General features: G+C 41.6%; 1 protein-coding gene across 1 annotated transcript in view; it reads left to right on the forward strand.

Annotated features, from left to right (window-relative positions):
• The window catches only part of SEC22B (SEC22 homolog B, vesicle trafficking protein), a 55,860-nt gene that overhangs the window by 13,240 nt on the left and 18,676 nt on the right, over positions 1 to 23,944 (forward strand). Inside the window, exon 3 of the mRNA XM_063426982.1 lies at positions 23,548 to 23,708. Coding sequence (XP_063283052.1) covers positions 23,548 to 23,708 — 161 coding nt within the window. The remainder of the gene's footprint in view (positions 1 to 23,547; positions 23,709 to 23,944) is intronic.

Consider the following 23,944-nt stretch of genomic DNA (forward strand, 5'->3'; position numbering starts at 1 on the left):
TAGAAGACATCTGTCTGTCTGACATAAAGTAGAAAGCCAGCACTCGAGGTCTTTGCAGCATAGAAAAAAGATTTAATAGAACGAAAATTCCACAATCAGCGTTTTAGTTTGTATACCGTATATACTCGAGTATAAGCCGACTAACTATATACTCGAATATAAGCCGAGGCCCCTAATTTTACCCCAAAAAACTGGGAAAACTTATTGACTCGAGTATAAGACTAGGGTGGGAAATGCAGCAGCTGCTGGTAAATTTCTAAATAAAATTAGATCCTAAAAAAATTACATTAATTGAATATTTATTTACAGTGTGTGTATATAATGAATGCAGTGTGTGTGTATGAGAATGCAGTGTGTGTGTGATGCAGAGCCTTGGTGGGGGGTGGGCATTTTTATTTTTTAAATATTATTTTAATATTTTTTTTTTGTTTCATTACATTTTTTTTATTATTTTATTTTTTATTTTATTATTATTTTTATTTTTTTATTATTATTGTTAATATATATAAATTTTTTCGTCCCCCCTCCCTGCTTGCTAGCTGGCCAGGGAGGGGGGCTCTCCTTCCCTGGTGGTCCAGTGGATGGGCACTGTGTAGGAGGGGGCTGTGGGGGCTGCAGAGAGATGTTACTTACCTTTCCTGCAGCTCCTGTCAGCTCTCTCCTCCTCCGCCGGTCCGTTCAGCACCTCGGTCAGCTCCCAGTGTAAATCTCGCGAGAGCCGCGGCTCTCGCGAGACTTACACTGGGAGCTGACAGAGGGAGCTGCACAGACCGCGCGGAGGAGGAGAGAGCTGACAGGAGCTGCAGGAAAGGTAAGTAACACTCTCTGCAGCCCCCACAGCCCCTGTCTGTATTATGGCAATGCAAATTGCCATAATACAGACTCTGACTCGAGTATAAGCCGAGTTGGGGGTTTTCAGCACAAAAAATGTGCTGAAAAACTCGGCTTATACTCGAGTATATACGGTAATTGAACTTTTTTCAGGACATAGTATTATTATATATAATATTAATAATATATATATTGTGTGTGTGTGTGTGTGTGTGTGTCAAAATATACTTAGAATTAATTATATGTGTACATACATTTTAAATCATGCCAAACTAATCTTATTGATTTTTTTTGATTGGGTAACTAAAATAATAGATCAGGGTGGTGCAGTAGATATTGCTTACCTAGATTTCTGTAAGGCTTTTGACACTGTTGCACATATAAGGCTTATCAATAAACTGCAATCTTTAAGTTTGGATTCCAATATTGTTGAATTGGTAAGGCAGTGGCTGAGTGACAGGCAACAGAGGGTTGTAGTCAATGGAGTATAGTCGAAGCATGGGCTTGTCACCAGTGGGGTACCTCAGGGATCTGTACTTGGACCCATTCTCTTTAATGTATTTATTAGTGATATTGCAGAAGGTCTTGATGGTAAGGTATGTATTTTTGCTGATGATACTAAGATATGTAACAGGGTTGATGTTCCAGGAGGGATAAGTCAAATGGTTTAGGTAAACTAGAAAAATGGTCAGAGTTGCGGCAACTGACATTTAATGTGGATAAGTGCAAGATAATGCATCTTGGACGTAAAAACCCAAGGGCAGAGTACAGAATATTTGAGAGAGTCCTAACCTCAACATCTGAGGAAAGGGATTTAGGGGTGATTATTTCAGAAGACTTAAAGGTAGGCAGACAATGTAATAGAGCAGCTGGAAATGCTAGCAGAATGCTTGGTTGTATAGGAAGAGGTATTAGCAGTAGAAAGAGGGAAGTGCTCATGCCATTGTACAGAACACTGGTGAGACCTCACTTGGAGTACTGTACACAGTACTGGAGACCATATCTTCTGAAGGATATTGATACCTTAGAGAGAGTTCAAAGAAGGGCTACTAAACTGGTTCATGGATTGCAGGATAAAACTTACCAGGAAAGGTTAAAGGATCTTAACATGTATAGCTTGGAGGAAAGACGAGACGGGGGGATATGATAGAAACATTTAAATACATAAAGGGAATCAACACAGTAAAGGAGGAGACTATATTTAAAAAGAAAAGCTACCACAACAAGAGGACAGTCTTAAATTAGAGGGACAAAGGTTTAAAAATATCAGGAAGTATTACTTTACTGAGAGGGTAGTGGATGCATGGAATAGCCTTCCAGCTGAAGTGGAAGAGGTTAACACAGTGAAGGAGTTTAAGCATGCGTGGGATAGGCATAAGGCTGTCCTAACTATAAGATAAGGCCAGGGACTAATGAAAGTATTTAGAAAACTGGTCAGACTAGATGGGCCGAATGGTTCTTATCTGCCGTCACATTCTATGTTTATGTTTTTATATATATATATATATATATACAGGGAGTGCAGAATTATTAGGCAAGTTGTATTTTTGAGGATTAATTTTATTATTGGACAACAACCATGTTCTCAATGAACCCAAAAAACTCATTAATATCAAAGCTGAATATTTTTGGAAGTAGTTTTTAGTTTGTTTTTAGTTTTAGCTATTTTAGGGGGATATCTGTGTGTGCAGGTGACTATTACTGTGCATAATTATTAGGCAACTTAACAAAAAACAAATATATACCCATTTCAATTATTTATTTTTACCAGTGAAACCAATATAACATCTCAACATTCACAAATATACATTTCTGACATTCAAAAACAAAACAAAAACAAATCAGTGACCAATATAGCCACCTTTCTTTGCAAGGACACTCAAAAGCCTGCCATCCATGGATTCTGTCAGTGTTTTGATCTGTTCACCATCAACATTGCGTGCAGAAGCAACCACAGCCTCCCAGACACTGTTCAGAGAGGTGTACCGTTTTCCCTCCTTGTAAATCTCACATTTGATGATGGACCACAGGTTCTCAATGGGGTTCAGATCAGGTGAACAAGGAGGCCATGTCATTAGATTTTCTTCTTTTATACCCTTTCTTGCCAGCCACGCTGTGGAGTACTTGGACGCGTGTGATGGAGCATTGTCCTGCATGAAAATCGTGTTTTTCTTGAAGGATGCAGACTTCTTCCTGTACCACTGCTTGAAGAAGGTGTCTTCCAGAAACTGGCAGTAGGACTGGGAGTTGAGCTTGACTCCATCCTCAACCCGAAAAGGCCCCACAAGCTCATCTTTGATGATACCAGCCCAAACCAGTACTCCACCTCCACCTTGCTGGCGTCTGAGTCGGACTGGAGCTCTCTGCCCTTTACCAATCCATCCATCTGGCCCATCAAGACTCACTCTCATTTCATCAGTCCATAAAACCTTAGAAAAATCAGTCTTGAGATATTTCTTTGCCCAGTCTTGACGTTTCAGCTTGTGTGTCTTGTTCAGTGGTGGTCGTCTTTCAGCCTTTCTTACCTTGGCCATGTCTCTGAGTATTGCACACCTTGTGCTTTTGGGCACTCCAGTGATGTTGCAGCTCTGAAATATGGCCAAACTGGTGGCAAGTGGCATCTTGGCAGCTGCACGCTTGACTTTTCTCAGTTCATGGGCAGTTATTTTGCGCCTTGGTTTCTCCACACGCTTCTTGCGACCCTGTTGACTATTTTGAATGAAACGCTTGATTGTCCGATGATCACGCTTCAGAAGCTTTGCAATTTTAAGAGTGCTGCATCCCTCTGCAAGATATCTCACTATTTTTGACTTTTCTGAGCCTGTCAAGTCCTTCTTTTGACCCATTTTGCCAAAGGAAAGGAAGTTGCCTAATAATTATGCACACCTGATATAGGGTGTTGATGTCATTAGACCACACCCCTTCTCATTACAGAGATGCACATCACCTAATATGCTTAATTGGTAGTAGGCTTTCGAGCCTATACAGCTTGGAGTAAGACAACATGCATAAAGAGGATGATGTGGTCAAAATACTCATTTGCCTAATAATTCTGCACTCCCTGTATGTGTGTGTATGTGTATATATATATATATATATATATATATATATATATATATATATATATATATATATATATATATATATATATATATATATATATATATATATATTTATTTGTGGTCGGTTAATATCGTATAGTGAAGTACCTTGTGATTAGAATTAAGTCGGTGTGGTGTGCCGGAACCGACGTAGAGGGTAGGCCTGAAAAAGAGGGCCCCCCTGAATGAATTGTATAAGAGGGAGAGGTGGGTGGGGTGAACAGCGTGCGTACGGCAGGTAGGAATGGGGGGAGTAGCGTTTATATGGAACGCTTAACTCCTCCCACAAATACAGGCCTTACGGCCTTAAAACTTGTGGTCGGTTAATATCGTATAGTGAAGTACCTTGTGATTGGAATTAAGTCGGTGTGGTGTGCCGGAACCGACGTAGAGGGTAGGCCTGAAAAAGAGGGCAAAAGGAAATGCCAGAAAACACACTTATAGCACTATATAAAATCCATGTCTTGCTACTCCTGTGTTGGGAATGTTCCTGTATAATATATAGCCGATTCCTAGTGCCTCTAATGTTTGTTCCGGCGTACTGCTACTGGATGTCGTTCTTATAGAATGGATGTGAAAATAGCAGCTAGTGGTCCTACTTACTCTAATGACGGAATGTGAACGTAGAATCGTATTTAGAAGTAAATAGGGAGTGATTAGTGGTTAAGTGTCTCGATTGTCTGGTTCGAACGTTGACGTGACGCGGTGTAGTGTTTGTACCTTCTTAAAGTTTCCTTGGGGAGACATGACTTACCTGTCTGATTAGTTGTGATCGTGGAGTTGTAGGGTTCCCGAACCCTTGTATGGTTGCAGGCACATAGATTTAAGACCTGGTTGTGTGGCGCGATATTCGGTGTTCCCATCTGTGTACGTACGTTACTGTGAAGCGATAACCAATTATCTTTGATATCTTGTGTAAAAAATGGGGTATGGTTTGAAAGGCTTGTCAGAAACGTGTATGTCAGTTCGGAATAGTGCGATCATGTACGTATGAAGGTTTGAATAAAAGGTGGCAAAAATGTAGAAAAGACTACAGGGTGATCAGTATGCCTGTGGAAGTCCTGCTCCACTGCTTCTTGGAAGAATGTCACGATTCTGTTATATGTATCTTAGAGCAAACGAATAAAGTTCTAGATGATAACTTGTGTCGAGCCCCAACAGCCGAGTGACCGGAAGGGGATGCCAAAATGCAGCTTATGCCTGAGAGATGTGAGTTGGGTGAGGTACGAGACTGAGCGACTCGTGGATAGTCGGCCCTGATAGACACGAAAATGCTGCAATCCCTCGTCTGACGTTGCGTATGTAGGACATCCTGAAAAAGAACATGACAACAACAATGAACTCAAACAACAACAATATGGTTAAGTAAAATAGAACTGGCTGGCTAACTAGTGCCGAAGCGAAAAGCTCACTACCCCGTGACAAGTGAGGCCCTGCTAGTAGCCAAGCGGCTGGTGAGAGGCTCTACCTATGATTTGGGCGTGGGGCTCGAGCCACTAGCGTGGTGGCGGGGTGGTGGCCTCTCGGTGACAGTAAAGATCCAAAACGTGTGGCCGTGTCAGGTGAGGCCCTAACTATAAACCCGATAGGTGGGTGAATGCGAGGCACTAACTATGATTTGGGCCGAGGGGCGAAATCTCTGTGTTGAGATTGGGGAGTTGGCCTCGCGGGACCAGCTACGGTGTACAGCTAAGGCCAGCTCCTAACCCTAGATAGCCAGTTCTCTGACCCTAGACGGGGGCTTGATAAGGGGGTAACGTAACGTGCTTGGAAACCCAAGTTGTAGTAAACGATAGATACCCGGATATTCCCAGATAGAGACAGAGGAAACGAAGGGAGAGAAAGGAGGAAGAAAGAAGAAGGAACTGAAGTCGAGGGAAGGAAAATAATGTGCAGTATAGTGAAGTACTATGGAGATATAGCTGATAGTGCAGTATTGATAGACCCCGAGGGTGCTGAAGATTCTCATGATGGTTACCATATAAACCTGAAAGGAGATGAAATGAAGGCGTTGTGCCGAGAAAACGTCGTGGCAGCTGACGGAGAGAGGAGGGTGAAATTAGCAAGGTAGTGAGTAACAAAACGATTGTTACGGGTAGTGAGTACGAATGAAGAGTTGTGGAGTGGAGCCGTGGCCTGACGAGGCAAGGCAGGAATCAAGCCCCCGTACCCCAAACATGTAACAACGTGGCCTGGTAGAGGCAGTTGTTAGGAAACACAATGAAACTAAACCTGATAGAAACAGGCGATAGTCGTTTAACAAAGGCCAATTGTGTAACAATTGTAGGAAATGTGAACGAACACATTTATACCAGATAGAAACAGGCGGCAATAGTGAACCAGTAATTGTCTACTGCTAGCAGATGACAAAACGAAACAAATAGTAACAGTGATTGCCGGTTCGATACCTCATCGTGTAACAACGTGGCCTTGTCGAGGCGGTTGTTTGAAGTGTGGATGAAACAAAATTGTACCTGATAGAAATAGGTGATAATAGCGACCTAGTGACTGTCTAATGGTAACAAATGACAGTATGCAACATTAATAGAAATCAGCGGGGAATGTCAAATGGCGGTTACGCCTGAACCTGAGGTAATTCGATGCATGTATAACAGGAGATGCGTAAGTGTAAGCGTAAACTGGGAGATAAAACAAATCCAACATATACACAGTGTTTAGTTAGATTAACTTGACCCAATAAAATAGTACATGCATAGCGTCAGGCATTTAGTGGTATTACATGGGATGCACCAATAGTAGAAACACCATTAACAACCTGAAAACAGGACGGCAGAGAAGCTACACATTATACAGAATAAAACCGCAAATACCATCAAACCACTAGGCGGAGATACCAGCCGAATAAACTATGACTTTGCACTGATGCATTAAAACATAATGGAAAGTATGCTCAAAATCTCCAATTTAGAAATATTGCGCTGATATATGAAAAACATGATGGAAAGTAGGAGTGAAAATATACGTAGCCAATATGTCGTGCATGATATAATGAAATTACTGGCATCCCTTCCTTTACCCTCTCCGTAGAAAAGCATAGCCTCTATAACAACATGGAGTCCTAACCCAAATGGATTAATATAAATAACCATAGCAAGATTAACGTTTGGACCGGAAATTAATGAGTCCGTGAAGGGGTGAGGGGGGGGGGGTGTAGGATCCCGACCCCCCAGACGGGTGATTGAAAGTGACCGCCTAGGTGCTAGCGTGAGGGGAGCGTGGTGGACCCCGGTAAGATTTATGTGACTACCAAGTAGCAACGAAATTCATAAAATACAACCTAACCTTTTAGCATAGATTAAGTTGACAAGACTGTTGTCCCAACCAAATGCTGCAATAGGTAACCAGCTGTTCACTAGAACCACCATAATGGTAGATAGAGAAACAAGTGAAATACAGCAGTTAACTGTATTATTTAAGTTAAATACGTAGCTTAGTAAATGCGTGTATTACTTGATCGACACGCATGTAATTTAACCAGATAGGGAAATCACTTAAGCTGATTGCTATTGTAAGATTTCAACACAGGGAAGGGAAAATCAGATTGTAAATGGGCAGGATTCCAGTATATGAATAAATACATATATTTCTGTATCTGATTGTATTAATGTGGGCATTTGATCAGTCAATCAGTTAGTTTGATGCTAAAATAAAGTTTCTCACTTGCTGGCAGTGAAAGGGTTAACAGCAGAATGGGCTGAGCTTCACTTCTACAACAGGAAATGCAGAACCAATGCCTGGGAGCAGGCTGGATTAATGAATAACTCTTTCTACCCAGCAGGGGACACTTTCCTCAGACTGGATATCAAAGCAATGGAGACCAGAGATACACAGGATCTGACAGGAAGCAGAACTTGTCCCCTGCAGGCTCAGTAGTATTCTGTGTGCACCCTGGACGGTCAGATATGCGAGTTCCGGTCCCACATGACCACAGCGATGTGGAGGGGACCGGAATGAGAAGACTCACGGTTGCTGGAAAGCGTCGAAACAGCAAATAGCCCGAGCGCGGCTATTTGCCGAATACCTTGGCGGGGGAACGGAGAGGAAGCCGGACCGGAAGAGGCGAGGACCGGGAGTGCTTGATCGAAGACCGGAAGTTCGGCTGTCACTGAGAGTGAACAGCGTGCGTACGGCAGGTAGGAATGGGGGGAGTAGCGTTTATATGGAACGCTTAACTCCTCCCACAAATACAGGCCTTACGGCCTTAAAACATATATATATATTACAAATCCACGTGTCCCGCACTCACCGTTCCCGGTCTTGTTGTTGCCTAGGTGCAATCCCCGGCTTAAATATGTACGATATCTTGATGGAGAGCACTCAAAGGTCTCAAAATGTATTTCAAATAGTGCTTTATATTTTGGCATTAAATCATATGGATACAGAGTGTCGAAGTTTCAGTCCCACTGGACTTTTATCAAGACAATTAAACCGTGTAAAACATCTTATTTAAATATGCATTGCTTCAAAATCATTGGAGGATGAAAAATGAAAACAAGATTAAGTGATATCATCCATGATGTCTCATTTCAAAAAATATCATCAGTGTGATTAATCTAATACCCCACAGGAGTGAGTAATTAGAAAGTGAACAAACAATAAAAAGATTTAAAGTACAAGTACATTAAATACAATTATTTACAGAGTATCGGGATTGTTATGGTGATTTAATCAAGGCATGCTAAGAAAAGGACTCTTAGATAAATGACTGTAAATAGGTATAGATAAGGCGATCTAAATAATAAATGTCTATTGAGAAACATCACCACAACAGCCAGATCTACTCAGCACATAACATTGGGGATATGTCACATTATTATAAGTTAGTACAATACTGAGATTTATAAATGTAACGGAACCGCTGGCACCCCGACCAGGTACCCTCCGCTGACGGATGCTCCTAGTGCTTTCCGAGGTCTCCAAGCACTCCACCAGACACCATAACCACTGTAGACTCCCACGAACCGCCGCAGCTTGGTTGGGGTCTCGCCACGCTACCCACTCTGGACCCAAGACCAGGGTCCAGCTTCCAGTAGATGGACCTCTCCGAATTCCAGAGAGCAGGAACAGGAACAAGCTCTTAGCAGAGCTCAGCGATAATACCCTGGGGAGTATAGTGATTATAGCAATCCCCAGAGTGTAGTTCTCCAATCCCCCAAACATGAGCCGAAACTTCATGAAGGTACAAGATGATCTGAGGTGCTAGCACACCCAGTCTGCTTTTATTTCCATCTTACACATAAAAGCCCGCCCACAGGGGCGGGGTAAAACAGCCAATAGCATAACGGTTACAACCCACAAGTTCCCTCCCCTCAGATAACCAGTTAACATAATTATTACAGCCAGGGAAAATACAGTTTTTATACATGTGCTATAACTTTAAAACCGTACATCCAATCTTCCCAAAAACCACATATTTGGAATCAGCACACTTTAAACATACACCCTTCCAAAAATCAGCCAAATCCCCCCAGTGGATCAAAAGTTAGCTGGAGGTCCCTTTATGACCGACCGCAAGCACATTTTCCTGCCCAAAACAGTTCCATAGATTTGGGCTGTGCGGCCGGTCAATTTCATGCGAAAAAACGACTAAGTCCCATTTCGAACGGGACTTAGTCTCTGGAGCTGCAAGTTCAGTATGGAAGAAGGTAAGGGTCAGCGGTGTTCGGTAAAATGTGTAGCCGATTTTCAGCATACACCGCTGACCGCATTCGACTGAACAAAGATGGCCGCCGCCACGTGCAATTAACCTGCAGTAACCTCACAGCCTGGGAGGTAAATTGCCTGCACACGTTAACTTCTGGGTGGTCCGCCTGTGTGGTACTTGGTTCAGTAAGCCCTATTTACTGAACCAAGTGGGAGAAAGCCAGGAACAAGTTATTTTACAGGTCTGGGGACATAGTCTTAAAGGGACATTGTTCACCAAAGTCTCAATATGTCCCCAGACAGTTCTTAAAGGGCCAGCAGCAGTACAATAAATACCATTCACTGTGCTTAAAGGGCCAGCAGTCGCACAATAAAATACAATATGCCCAAATATAGTTCTCTAAACGTACCAATTTTAAAGGGGCCATAGTCAGCAGGTAGGAGGCGGGCAAGCAGGCTTCTCCAATGCCCAGTGGCGAGGTTGGTTTCGTCACAATAAATATGAACTGCAAGCATAAATATGATATTTTTTCAGAATATGAAGACAGACAGCCTGTTTGTAACTTTTGTAGCATGTTCAGCAGTCATTATTGTTAATATCTGCATACTAAATATCAATGTAGATATATAAAACAGCTACATTGAAACTTAAATCTTATTGCTGTGTGGAAGAGATCCTAATACAAATAGAAACATACTCAACATCAAAGAGAATTAGAAGAATAATAGAAAAAATAGTGAGACTCCTATGTGACTTTCTAAGGGGTATATCCACTAAACCCCCAAAAAATGTAAACACATTTTTTTCACTAATATCATTCAATTACATATTGGGCTCTATAAGTGGGACATATATAAATCTCCCAATACCCCATTTTATTTGTATTAATCTTTTAGGTAAAAAGCAATATAGTGGATTCTTCTCATTTAGTCCGTGGGGAGATAGTGTATGAATTCAAAACGCCTCCCTTTGTAACAATCGTGCCTCTCTATTTCCTCTTCTTGTAGGTTCAGGGACATGATCTATGCCCATGAATCTCAAAGTAGGTAAAGTGTGCCCAGCTTCCAAGAAGTGTTGGGCTACTGGAGTATTTGCACAATTGTTTTGAATAGCTAAGCGTATGGCAGATCTGTGGCCTCTCATTCTCTTCCTCAGATCGTTTGATGTCTTGCCCACATACACCAGTCCAGAGGGGCACATAATCTGATATATGACAAATGTTGTGGTGCAGGTAATCCTGTACTTGATCTTAAATTTCTTGCCTGATCTTGAATGGGAGAACTCTTTCCCCCGGTGGCATAAAGTTGCAAGCAGTACACTTGAGGCATCTATAACATGCTAAGTTAGAACTTTCAGATTGTTGCTGCATCTTAGTGAAATGGTCGGTGTAAACCAGGTAATTCGTTAAACTCTTCCCTCTTCTGTAGCTCATAATTAGGGTTTGTTTAAACAAATGTGATGAGGAATCATCCTTCTTCTTAATTGTCTCCCAATTTTCACGAATAATAGAGGCAATGTGGGATGATTTGGTGTGTAGTGCCTGTGGGAAGATCAATTGATTACCTATTTCTGTTCGCTTCAGTTTATCTGTTAGTGATTTATATGCCTGTTCCAATGCACGATTCAACGTGAGTTTTGTGCATCCCCTTTCCAGAAGTTTTTGATACATCTGTTCCAATTGGTTGGTCGCCAGTATAGGGTCAGAATTATTTCGCATCACTCTCAAAAATGGAGAGATGGGTAGGGATACTTTTAATTTTTTTTGGTGAAAACTAGATGCATGTAAGATAGTGTTTCTGTCAATGTTCTTGGAGTAAAATGTGTACCCCAATTTGTTAGCCTTGCTGAAAATTCAAAGAGGTTAAAGGGACACTAGAGGCACTTAGACCACTTCAACTCATTGACGATGTGTGGGTACAGTTCCCCTTAGTCCTGCAATGTAAGACACATTGCAGCATTTGAGAAACTACAATGTTTATATTGTAGTACTAAGACAGTCACTAGTGCTCCTCAACGCTCTACTCCATGCACACCTAACCGTCCAGGATTTTGGGATTAACCTGGTGTGTCCAAGGTGTTGAAGAAGAAGAAGAAGAAAAAACACACCTTAGATTCTAAAGTTTTTTTTTTTTTTTCCTTCCTTTTCTAAACACCTTAGACACACCTGGGTAATCCCTAAATTCTGGACTGTTGGTAGTTGTCTCTAGCTGCACCCCTGGCAGACATGAAGCTCTGTTCCAGACTGTCTGGTGTTAGTTCTGTGCAAAATGATGTCTGTTGTCAGCATATAATTGGCGATGGACCTAATCGGCTTCTTTCTTTGCAGGCACCCCAGTTCTGTTGTTTTACATAGTATGTTACATATAGTTGTCAAGGTTGAAAAAAGACTAAAGTCCATCAAGTGAAGCCCATTGTTTTATGCTGTTAATCCAAAAGAACTCAAAAAGCTCCCCTTTCTCCTTGGATCAACAACCTATTTCTTTAGATATCAATTATATATTTTGAATAAAAAATGTAAATTAAAAAAAATAATCTATAGAATCTTATAATGTAACCTCTTTAGGCAGATATCTCAACTTTTTTTTATTTTTTTTTATTGTAAAGAACCCTCCTCTGTTAGTGAAAAGACCTTTTTTTTCAGTCTCAATGGGTGACCTCTTGTCTCTCTTGTTTATTCCTGGTAATGAACAGGTGAGCAAATGGAGGTTTGTACAGACCCTGTATATATTTGTATAGTGCTAACATACTCCCTTTCCTTTGTCTGATAGAAAACAAATCCAGTTTTTCTAGCCTTTCCTTAGAAGTATTATTATTATTTTTTTTTTTTTCATACTCTTTACTCGTTTTGTAGCTTAGGTAATTTTCCTAGTTCTGCAACATCGTTCTTTAAAACCTTGTGCCCAAAACGGCACAGCATATCCAAGGTGGGGGTCTTACCATTGATTTGTAAAGAGGGAAAATTATAATTGGATCACGTAAATCAAAACACCTTTTTATACATGGAAGCAACTTATTAGCTTTTGCAACAGCAGTCCGACATTGCACACTGCTGCCTTGTTTATCTATAATTATTCATTGGTCTCATGTCCTTTTCATTTAAAGGGATCCCATAGTGCCTGGAAAACAAACCTGTCCCCCTCCCACTCCCCCTGCGGGGGATTCCAGTTTGGATTCCGGAAGCCCACAGAGGGCAGACTTGGAGCTGCAATGTAAACATTCTCTGGAACTGCAATGTTTTACATTGCAGCACAAAGTGCAAAAGGGTCACAGCACCCAGACTACTTCAAAGAACGGATAGATCTCTACTTTTGCAATACAAACCAAAGGATAAGAAAGACACTTTTAATATCCCTTTTATTTGCAACTATAACCAAAATAGCAGACAGATTCAGCAGATTTTAAAGAAACACTGGCCCATTTTAAGAAAAGACCCCATGTTGCACACGGTACTATCAGACATGCCAAAAATTATACACAGAGGAGCCCCGAATTTAAAACAGAAGTTGACCCACAATCATATTAGAGATAAAAAATCGAGCACCTTTTTTCATCAGGAAGGTTTTTTTTTTGGGTGCGGTAATTGTTTGGCCTGTAGAAGCACTAAAGAGGGAAAGAGACACGTTACAAAATTTCAGGACCCGCAGAGTAAAAAAGAGTATAAAATAAAGGATATGATCACGTGCTTCTCGAAAATGGTCATTTATATACTTAAATGCCCATGCAACCTTTTGTATGTAGGAAGGACCAAACGACCGCTGCAAGTAAGAATAAATGAACACATACGAAACATTAAAAAAGGATTTGATAAACAGTGTTTCGGCACATTTTAAAGAAACACATGAAAGCAATCCAACATTTTTGGAATTCTTTGGTATACAAAGGGTAAACTTAAACTGGCGGGGGGAAGATGAGATCCAAAAACTAGGAAGAATTGAGACCAAGTGGATCTTTAATTTGAATACCCTGATTCCATTTGGTCTCAATGCAGACTTCGAACTATGTCATTTTTTATAAACCATTTTCCCTATACAATAAAAATCAAATACATCCCTAAAAACTATTTGAGTGTGTACAGATAAAGCTATCTCAATATCAATGATTTTAACCTTCAACCTTTTAACCCTCACTTTGAGTCTAATTCTATTATATAGCCTTTTATATGCATTTTAAAAAGTCCACAAAAATATAGGACTATACATATGCACCCTTTAACACCTTTAGGGACATGCAAATGACTTTATATGCAATATTATCATCCCTATTTCAGGACTATTGGGATTAAGGACATCGATATACATAGAACAGCGATGTTCATATATCCATGTAACATCAGGTTATGCAAAAGAGGCTTTTCCATTAATTACACTGTATTTTAATATAATGTTTACATATCCATATCAGACTATGCAAAAGAGGCATTTTTTTCATCAATAACAGTGCACTTTTACATTATGTTTACATATCCAAATAATATCAGGCTATGCAAAAGAGGCATTTTCATCAATAATATTGCACTTTATCATTATGTTCACATATCCATATAATACCAAGTTATGTAAAAGAGGCATTTCCATCAGTAACACTGCACTTCACCATCTGTGTAACTCATACTGCACTCGGTATAGAAGCATATTGCCCACCTATAGTAGTGTTATTAAGGTTATATAGCCCATTTGTATTTAATGAATGAAGCTAAAAAGTAACACACTTTCGTTTGATACAATATCTTTATTTGGAGGTGAATATGCAAGAAAATTCCGATTTTCGGAACTGACTTTTTTCTCCATGTTGTAAAACGGACTGAACCGGAAGTTACGAAGGAGGCGCAAAGCACTATGGGATTTGGAGTCCACTAAGGTACCGCAACCGGAAGTGACGTTACGTCACTAAAACATCGGAAAGAAAGGAAGCCTATAGGCTAATTGACGATCAGGCGTTTTTTTGGGACGTATAAAAACCAGAACCGGCAGAATGCAACCCACGGCCAACTGAGGAAGCTGCTTTACAGCGAAACGCGTCTTGGCAGAGGAGAACGGAACTACTACTGCACCATATACCTATATTGACTATTTTTTTTTATTTTCTAGCATTGTGTTAATTTTATATATATATATACTTTTTAACCATAGTTAATAAATTATTTATATTTGACTGCTGCATCCTGCATTTTGTCCGGTAAAAAGGGGGAAGTGTCACCCCAAGTTGGCACTAGGCGTACAAACTTAGAGCCGAGGACAAATAGGCTCTAAATAAGGTGAGCAATTTTCGCTTTCATTATAATTTACCTATAGGAAGTTTCCTTGAAAATACTACACCCAGAATCCGGTCTCTCTTTTCTCTTATATCCGTATGGTGGCAAGACAAAAAGAACGGAAGGAAAAAGAGGGGTTAAGCTGTCTACCTTAAAGACACGGAGGCCTGGAAGTTTAGAGCCTAAAAACTAAAAAGGCTCTAAAAAATGTGAGTAATATTATACTCACACTTAATACCAATCATTATATACATACAATATTACACTATTATCCTGTATATTTTTTTTCTTTTATTTTTCATGTATACCCCCACAAGCTAATCAGATTGGGGCGAGTTATCCATATTATTCACTAAGCGCTGCACTCTAATCTGAGACCCGGAGAGTGGAAACACTAACCGGATCCCAAGAGATTTCGTTTTTGGTGTTGTTTTATGGTGGGATATTGGGAATACCCACAGAGTGTCCACAGCAGCTGAAACCTACTATCATCACAAAATCTCTTACTAAAGCGCCATTTTCCACACCTTTTGTTGTTTACATTTCTTGAAGTGGTCTGGGTGCCTACAGTGTCCCTTTAATGTTATCCCAGTACCCCATTTAATGTTTAACCCCTTAAGGACACATGACATGTGCGACATGTCATGATTCCCTTTTATTCCAGAAGTTTGGTCCTTAAGGGGTTAAGGGGCTGGTGGGTTCCTTATTCCCAAATGCTTGACTTGCATTTGTCTGTATTGAATCTCATCTACCACTTGGCTGCCCAGTTTCCAAATTTATCCAAATCCCTCTGTAGAAAAGCTATATCCTGTTCAGGCTGTATTTTCTTACTTGGTTCTGCGTCATCTGCAAACACAGACAAATGACTTTCAATGTCCACTTGAAGATCATTATAAATAGATTGAAGGGATTCTCTAGTGTTAGGAATACAAACACCTGTAGTGCCCTCTGGTCCCACCCTCCATTGCACCCCACCCCTAGCATATAAAGGGTTAATAAACCCTTTAATCACTTACCTAATGCCAGTACTGATGACCTACGGCGCTGGTTCTACATTCCGCCTCCTCTAACTTCGTCCGATAGGGGATTTACATAGAAAATGTTAACAAAAGTTTTTAGGTGATTTTTTAATGTTTAATTCAAAAGCTCTAAAAAAACAAACACAAAAAAAAGGTTTACAGCTATGGGTTGTGATAGAATAATGGGCTTATTTCAGCAACTGGGGCCTTTTAAAATGCATAGAAAGCTTTTTCCAAAGTCCTCTCCTTAATGGTGGCTATTTAAACTAGTAATCCTGTTCATTCTACAAGAGTGGGCAGTTGCAGGATTTGTTTTAGCACTTTGCAATAAGGAGCTGCTTACAAGTACAAATATGCTATGATCAGCAAGCCCACCAGCAACCACTTAAACTCCTGTTTTACATTCTCTATCTCATCAAGTAATGACCTCTTTTTTTTTTTTTTTTTTTTGTCTTTTATACATAAACATCTCTGTTCTCATAAGTTCTCACGGTATTCTAAGAAACACCCATACTTATTTGTAGGTTTCTTTTTTTTTTTTTTTTGATCAGTTTAATGACTGGAATATATTTAAAGATTACTTGGTATGTGTAAATTCTGCCCCTACTTGCTATATCGTAAGTAGGGGCATGTCCAGTAAACAGTGAACATGTGGCTGTTCACTGTTATAAAAAATAAAGCATCCCCCCCCCACCAAAATAGATGGTGGGGGCAGGGAAAGGCTTTTAAAGCCTTCCCACTCTCTGCAATTTGACGCAGAGCACTTTTGTTGGTTTAAGCTAACCAATAAGAGTGCTCTGATATGTACAATTTCAGCCTTGCACACTCTTATTGGTTGGCATCAGAGTGCTCTGAGTCATTTTACACAACGTGGGAAAGTTCTTAGGAGTCTTTTAGGGCCCCCTCCCACCACAAAAAAAAGCAACAAAATGAAAAGGGGGAACAAAAAATAGGTGCTGGAGTGGCGGATGAAAAATGCAAAAAAAGGGGAGAAAAAATGGGTAAAACCTTGTCACAATACAACAAGGAAAATGTTATATAGGCTTAATAGAGACCTGTGTCTATCAAGTTCAGTCTCACATCTGTTTTTGCTGTTGATCCAAAAGAAAACAAAAAATCCAGTTTGAAGTGCTTTACAATTTTGAAGCAAACAAGAAAAAAATTAATTCTTGACCCTAGAATGGCAGTCAGATATCTTTGATCAAGAAGCTATTACCCCACAAATTAAAAATTATGTCCCTGAATATTGTTTTTGTAAGTATTCATTCAGTTGCTGTTTAACTTCTTAAGGACGGCGGGCGTTCTATGCCATCCTTTTTGGGGTGGCTCTAAACACCAGGGTACTTACAGAGTCCCCGGCGATTCCACGCCGGCAGTCGCGATCCCTGGGTTTGCAAGGCCCTAGTCAGGTTCTGGGAGTAAAGTGGCTAGGTTCAGTGAGTTGACGGTTTCACGGTGGTTCCGTGGGTTCTCACATAGCATGGCTTGGTACTTTGTGGTTGGACGGCATATGGAACACAAACATGGAGTTCTTGTCCTAGGGTCAATTCATCAGCTTTTGCAATGAAGACCGCGGCCACAGCCACTGTTCTCAGACAAGGGGGATAGGCCTTGGGCCACTGGAACCCATTGTTTGGACAGGTAGGCAACAGGATGCTGCCATGAGCCCAGGTACTGTGTGCGGACACTTACTGCAGATTTCCTCTTCTTTTGGACAGACCAGTAAGACACTTTTTGGTGATCAGGAAGTTCAAGTACTAGGGCTTCAGGGCAAGCAGGTTGTATGGATTAGGGACAACTGGGTGAATCATGACAACTACATTGACTGCTCTGAGGTTCTGAACAGGCCTGCACTCATTGGTATCTAGTGTGTGTACGGGCGGCAGAGGGGTGTTCCAGGGTGACTGGCAAAATATCAGGAATACAAAATGGATGAATTTCTCTCACTGGTACTGGCTCTAGCGGACGGGGGACAAGCCTGGTTTCAGTTCAATTTAGACCGGAGGCCTGTTTAGGGACAGAACAGGGGGGTTTTGTTCAGCCCATATACCTGGGGTGTTTGATTTCTTGAGGTTGCATCCATTAGGGCCTCAACAACAAATAACCTATATTCTACCTATTTTGGGACAGATAAAGACATGATTCAGAGGCTATGTGGGAGGTCTAGAGCTGTGTTACCATTTGGAGGAAATGTGATCTTAGATTGGAGAGGACATCTTTTCCTAGGAGTTGAATGGGATAGTCTAGTATGTACAGGAACTGGTGTTGAATGACATGGCCTCCCAAATCTGGTGACAAGCTTTGACATGGCCCCTTCTATAGTGAAAGTTTGTCCAGATGTGGGGCAATGGGTTTTGTCACAACAGTGCTTGGCCCTAATGTCAACCATAAAGAGACTTTTCTTTCCCCCCAACGGACTGAGTACAGGTGGTGTAGGTATAACAGATGGGGTATACTCAGGGTATTTAGAAGGCATATCTGGGGCAGGCAGGTCCTCCTCCTCCTCAGGAGGAGGCGGCGGCATTGGCAGGTTGGCCAGGTCGGGGTATATAGGAGGATATCAATTGCCGATGGAACAGAGGGACAGGGTTAGCCGGCAGGCCCTGCAGTCCTTTGTTTAGGGGGGTGTGAAGAAGGCCTCTGCTATTGTTTACTTTAGCAATGGTAGCCATCTTGTCACCTGAAATAACTTACAAAAGACATACATGTTACCTACATCCCATGTGTTTTTTCAAATCTAGGTCTTATCCTACCAAAACCTCTTTTGTATATTAAAAAAAAAACATTTATGTCCAGGCTTTACAAAATATAGTAATCCATTATCAGTGATATTAAAATCTCATTCTCATAAATTAAATCGAAGATGTTTAAATTAACCCGTGTTATATTCTGCATTTGATTGTTGGGTCTGGGTCTAGTTTTTCCAACATTTCAATGTCTGCAAAATCATTCCCTGTTAATTTTAATAAACCACATGATTTCATTAACCGCATGTCCCTCAGCATCCAGGACATGCAGACCAGGTTGGGCTCTAAGGGGCAAGATTTTAGCTCTAGACCTAGCCCTAAGGTCATATCGGTGACTAGTGGAGGCTTATGGGGGTGTAAGGAAAGCCTCTGCTGGCAAGGAATAATCTGTGCTATGTACGGCGCTGGATACTTTTTCCAGCTGGTAAGGTCTATGGGCCAACAGGATGGGGGTAACAAAGGAGGGCAACAAAGGGCCGTATCAAAGGGAACCAGGGGAGGAAGAGTCAAGATACAACTGGCCAGCAAGCCAAACGGGCTACTCCCCCATAATGCTGGATAATAGAACAGGAAACCAATGGAAACAATTTCCTTTAATAGTACACTCCTGCTTTTAGTTATTATACAAGCTGGACGTTTTACTCACCACCCCCCCCCCCCCCCCCTTAAATCACACTCCTTCTCTCCAGACAGTATAAACCAGCAGCATTCCAAAGTTCCCTTATCAGTAGCCAGAGCAAGAACAAAGCCCACACTGAATGAGAGCATTCTAGGCTCTCCCCTCACTCGCAGCCAGACGCACACACCAACTCATATCACACACAGCCATACGTATACAGACAAACCCCTCCATTAACAAAACCAATTATCAATGCCATCTATACAGAGGGCCTTAAAAGAGTGATCAAATCTTTCTTCTCTTCTGTGGAAGAGGGCAAATTGTACATATACTACCAAACACAGGACTGGAGCCTTACCATGAATCAGACGTTTGCTAGTTCAGCAACCGAGATAGGAGTCCTTGTGTGTACCAGGGTGTTCTGTAGCAGGCCCAGAGGAAACAATGAACTTGTCTGAATAAACAGTCCAGCAGCGCCAAAGTTACCTTGAGGTCATCCGAACCTGCTCCAGGGCACAACTCAGATTAAGCCCCATTTCTTTTTCTTGGGGTTACTCTGGTAACACTTTCATTCCCGGCCATTGCACCAAAATGTGGAAGAATTCTCGGGTCAGAGATGATGCAGGGACACTCCAGAACAGGTCGTTGAAGAACAAAGGCTATTTATTGTTTTGCAGCTGCAAAGTCTGTCAGACAATAGTCTTGGAATACCCGACTGAGCACATGTTTACAAGAGAACAAAGAAAATATACCACAAATGACGTATACAGAGAATACAAAAATTACACCTACATTACTATAGTTACATCCAATTATTAAACTAAAACTTATCTCTTACATATGTTATCTAATAGTGGGCATTAATGACTTTCCACACATGCGCCCTGGTTCAAGATAGTTGCACAGTAGTTTTTACCATGTGAGTACTGAACTTTTCTTAAACATCCTGTAGCTTCTATCACAGTAGTAGTTTTAAACTGCCTAGAGTCTCTCTTTCCACCCACTTTTCTGTCACTTTAGGAGTGAATTGACAAAAAGCAAACCTCTTAACAGTATTTGGTGACGAGGCGGAGCCGAACAACCAAGGCAAACAGACGCAAATCTCTGGAGCTCCGTACTAAGCGCTGAGAAATCAAGCCTAATTACAGCAAAACTATCCCCACGAAACACCGACCACAAGTAGACACCCCACAAGCTCCATGGGCCGTAAAAATAAGAAAAAGACGCCAGACCACCCAGCCCCTGGGCTCACAATAGGGGAAATGTGGAGGCAAGCATGTGGCCCAAGTGAAGCCAATATGGCGGGGCTGCACAGATTTCTCGGATGCCTACTCAGAGGAAGATGATGAGGAATACCTCCGAGCACCAGCCCCAAAACCAAAAGAAAAACCAAGCAAGATAAGGATTGACCCTGATGCCGATCTAGTGACCACCGGGGTGCTGAAAGCCCTCCTCGCAGACCTGCAGAAAAACATTCTCGTGGACATCACAGCACTGAGGGGAGAGCTGCAGGGCTTGACAGGCCGCATTACTGAGCTGGAGGCCTCCTCTCAAGACCAACAACGCACTATCGCTACACTGCAGAGCGACATGCGGGATCTGAGCCGCAAAAACGCGATGCTGGAACGGCGCCTGGACGCCCAGGAGGACGCGAGAAGGAGACACATTAAGGTTAGGGGGATCCCGGAGGAGCTGCCGGAGACAGAACTCCTGCACACGATCAAACGCCTCCTAACAAACATACTGCCCCCAGGTCCAACTAAACCTATCGCACCCACAGACCTTTTCCGGATCCCGAAACCCGCTAGGGCCCCAGACACAGCCAAAAGGAACACTATTCTAATCTTTAAAAATGGACCGGACAAAACAACGGTCCTTACCGCCCTACGGGGGAAAAAAACCCTTACAATTTGAAAATGCGCAGTTAACCTTTTACAGCGACCTGTCAAAGGGAACCCTGGAGTGGCGTAGATCGCTCCGACCCCTCACCGCCATACTATACAATGCAAAATTCAATATCGCTGGCGGTCCCCTCACATACTATTTATGCAGCGAGGTGAGACAACCTATCAAATCCACGACCCACAGGACGCAACGGAGTTGCTACAGGCCTTGGGCCAAACCTGGGACTCACTCCTCCAAACGGGCCTTCGAGCCCCCACCACACCGAATCGGAGCTGGGATCCGGCGAACAGCGCCACGTTCGTACCTCGAAACCTCACACCAGTCACCTATGCTGCGGTTACTACCTAAACGGAGCTGAGGAACTTGCGCTCCAACCCCAGCGCCACCATTACCTGGCTATACCGGACTAATACATCCGCCCTCTCAGAGCAACCTATAACCCCAAGGACTTACCTAACCAACGTCGGGGATAACGACACACTACCTACTGGGCATCACCACGACTACTAGGGGACTCTAGCACAATCTAGCCATCCAGTTAAGGACTCTCACACTTGTACCATAATTTCAGGGATGGTTACTGCCACTCAGTCTTCTGACGTAACCTCAGCTAACATACAATGTGATGGAACTCTGGTTTCTCTTATATTCCTGCTGGCCTTACAATCTGGCACTGTAATTAGTTTTAGCAAATGGTGCAGTACACCAGAAGGGCACAAGGCACTAAAATTACTAACCACCTCCGAATTACGCTGTAATCTTATTTTATCCAGAAGCGGACTACAATCCTGTAGGCTCCTATGTTGTTATAACGCATGGTATGGCTGGACAGTTTATACCCCGTAATGTATTATAATCGCAATGTCTGTACTCACTCCTGTGCCTTTCTGATATGTCCTCATCAAACGATTGGACCACTGTATAGCCGTGGCAGGTTTATATATTGAGCATCCAGACATAACACAACATACAACATTCCAATATACTTCCACATCCAGCAGTCACGCACCTGTATGAAAAACTCTCATCACACAGCACAATATTACTGCAGTTTGTCTCCTACCAAGTTAACCTAACCACTGTGCCTCTAGCATTAGGGATTGTGTCGCTTGGCAGCTGGGTGGGATGTCTGAACCCGCTGCTTGTCTATGGTTAGTGAGACATGTCTCACTATAGGCACACGCAGAGCTTACACCTTCCTGTCATTCAGATAAATGTACAGACCTGCACCCACTGACCTAGTCAAGTCTTTCCCAATATCATAGCGCGCTCCCTTCGTATGTTTAACTACTCAGTGTCATACTACAGGGCGAAGCTTCATCTGACCTCCCGCGTCCATAGTTACCGACGCATCTTGTTCCAACCTGCATGTTCCTTTTTATTTCTTTTTTTTATTTTTATTTTTTTCTAAACAAAAACGCACACAGTGTTGCTTAGGCCACCTTGGCAATTGTTAATGTATGGTCTCACATCGCTATCGTGGCGCAGAAGACTTAACCGTTATTTCATACACGCATAAAACGAACAAGGTCTACACCCGAACAACACATGTAACCTGAGCGTACTCACATAACACGCACGCATACTCACCACATTTTACTACCTGTAATTTCACCTTGTAACGTATTGGCTAGTTTAAGCTTGTTAACAATATAAAAATGTGCAACGTCTTTTATGCCACTGTTATTATTACAATGTCAAAGTTTATGCTGTTATGGCGTCATTGAATCAATTTGTAATCATCTGCACAACAAAAATAAAGAATTAAAAAACAAACAAAAAAAAAACATTATTTGGTGACCAACTCCTCTGCATTGTAAAAACCCTTGTTATCAATATTATTTTTTGGCAATTGTGGCAAAGATAGGCTTAGAGCGCGTGCAGATAACTCTGCTAAAGAATGGTAGCATGTCCTATTATACTGTTACAGAGAAAAATGTTGATACTATTGCTTGTCATATGCTAATCATGTTAGTAGAACTGTTTTTTAGCTTTTTCAATAAAGCACTGTAAGCACCATAACCACTGTAGCTCCAACCTTAATCAGCAACAGTTTGCTCTGTCTGCTTGCCTTACTATCCACCAGCGCTTGCAGCCATACAAGACTGAATGGCTGTGGGTAATTGATACAGAAATTAAAGTTCCACATCATCAAAACAGTTGCAGTGGTTTTGGTGGCTAGAGTGCCCCTTTATTGTAAAGTTGTATTGTAGTAAGCAAATTAATGCATCCCTCATTATATATTTCATCTGTATTTTGAAATGCAGTAGCTTTTTTGCGTATAGCATGTTAGGTGTTCATGTGCAATATTCTAGAGCCTCATCCAGTATATTTTGTGACTGTTCCATATGTCCCTTGAATTTTAAGTATATTGGACTAGATACTAATTATGTATTTTCTTGACCCTAGCTACCTAATTGAGAAGGGTGTGTGCTATCTGGTTCTTTGTGAAGCTGCATTTCCCAAGAAATTGGCATTTGCTTATCTTGAAGATTTATATTCTGAATTTGATGAACAACATGGAAAAAAGGTGCCCACGGTATCACGACCCTATTCTTTTATAGAGTTTGGTGAGTCATACCAGCAAAATGTTAAATTTCAAAATATACACATAAAATACATTCTACATATTGCTAACTGATGTTTTGTTAAAGGATATCCATTGTTGTAGAAAAAAATCTATACTTTTTAATACAATTTTTTTTTATATATGTCTATGTATCCCACTCCCACTTTCTGCACCTTGTATCAGACTGTCAGTTGTCCCAGCCAATGCTTACCATTTTCTAACCAATCGTTGCTTTTC

This window comes from Pelobates fuscus, chromosome 7 (genome assembly GCF_036172605.1).
Source record: "Pelobates fuscus isolate aPelFus1 chromosome 7, aPelFus1.pri, whole genome shotgun sequence".
Taxonomy (NCBI): domain Eukaryota; kingdom Metazoa; phylum Chordata; class Amphibia; order Anura; family Pelobatidae; genus Pelobates; species Pelobates fuscus.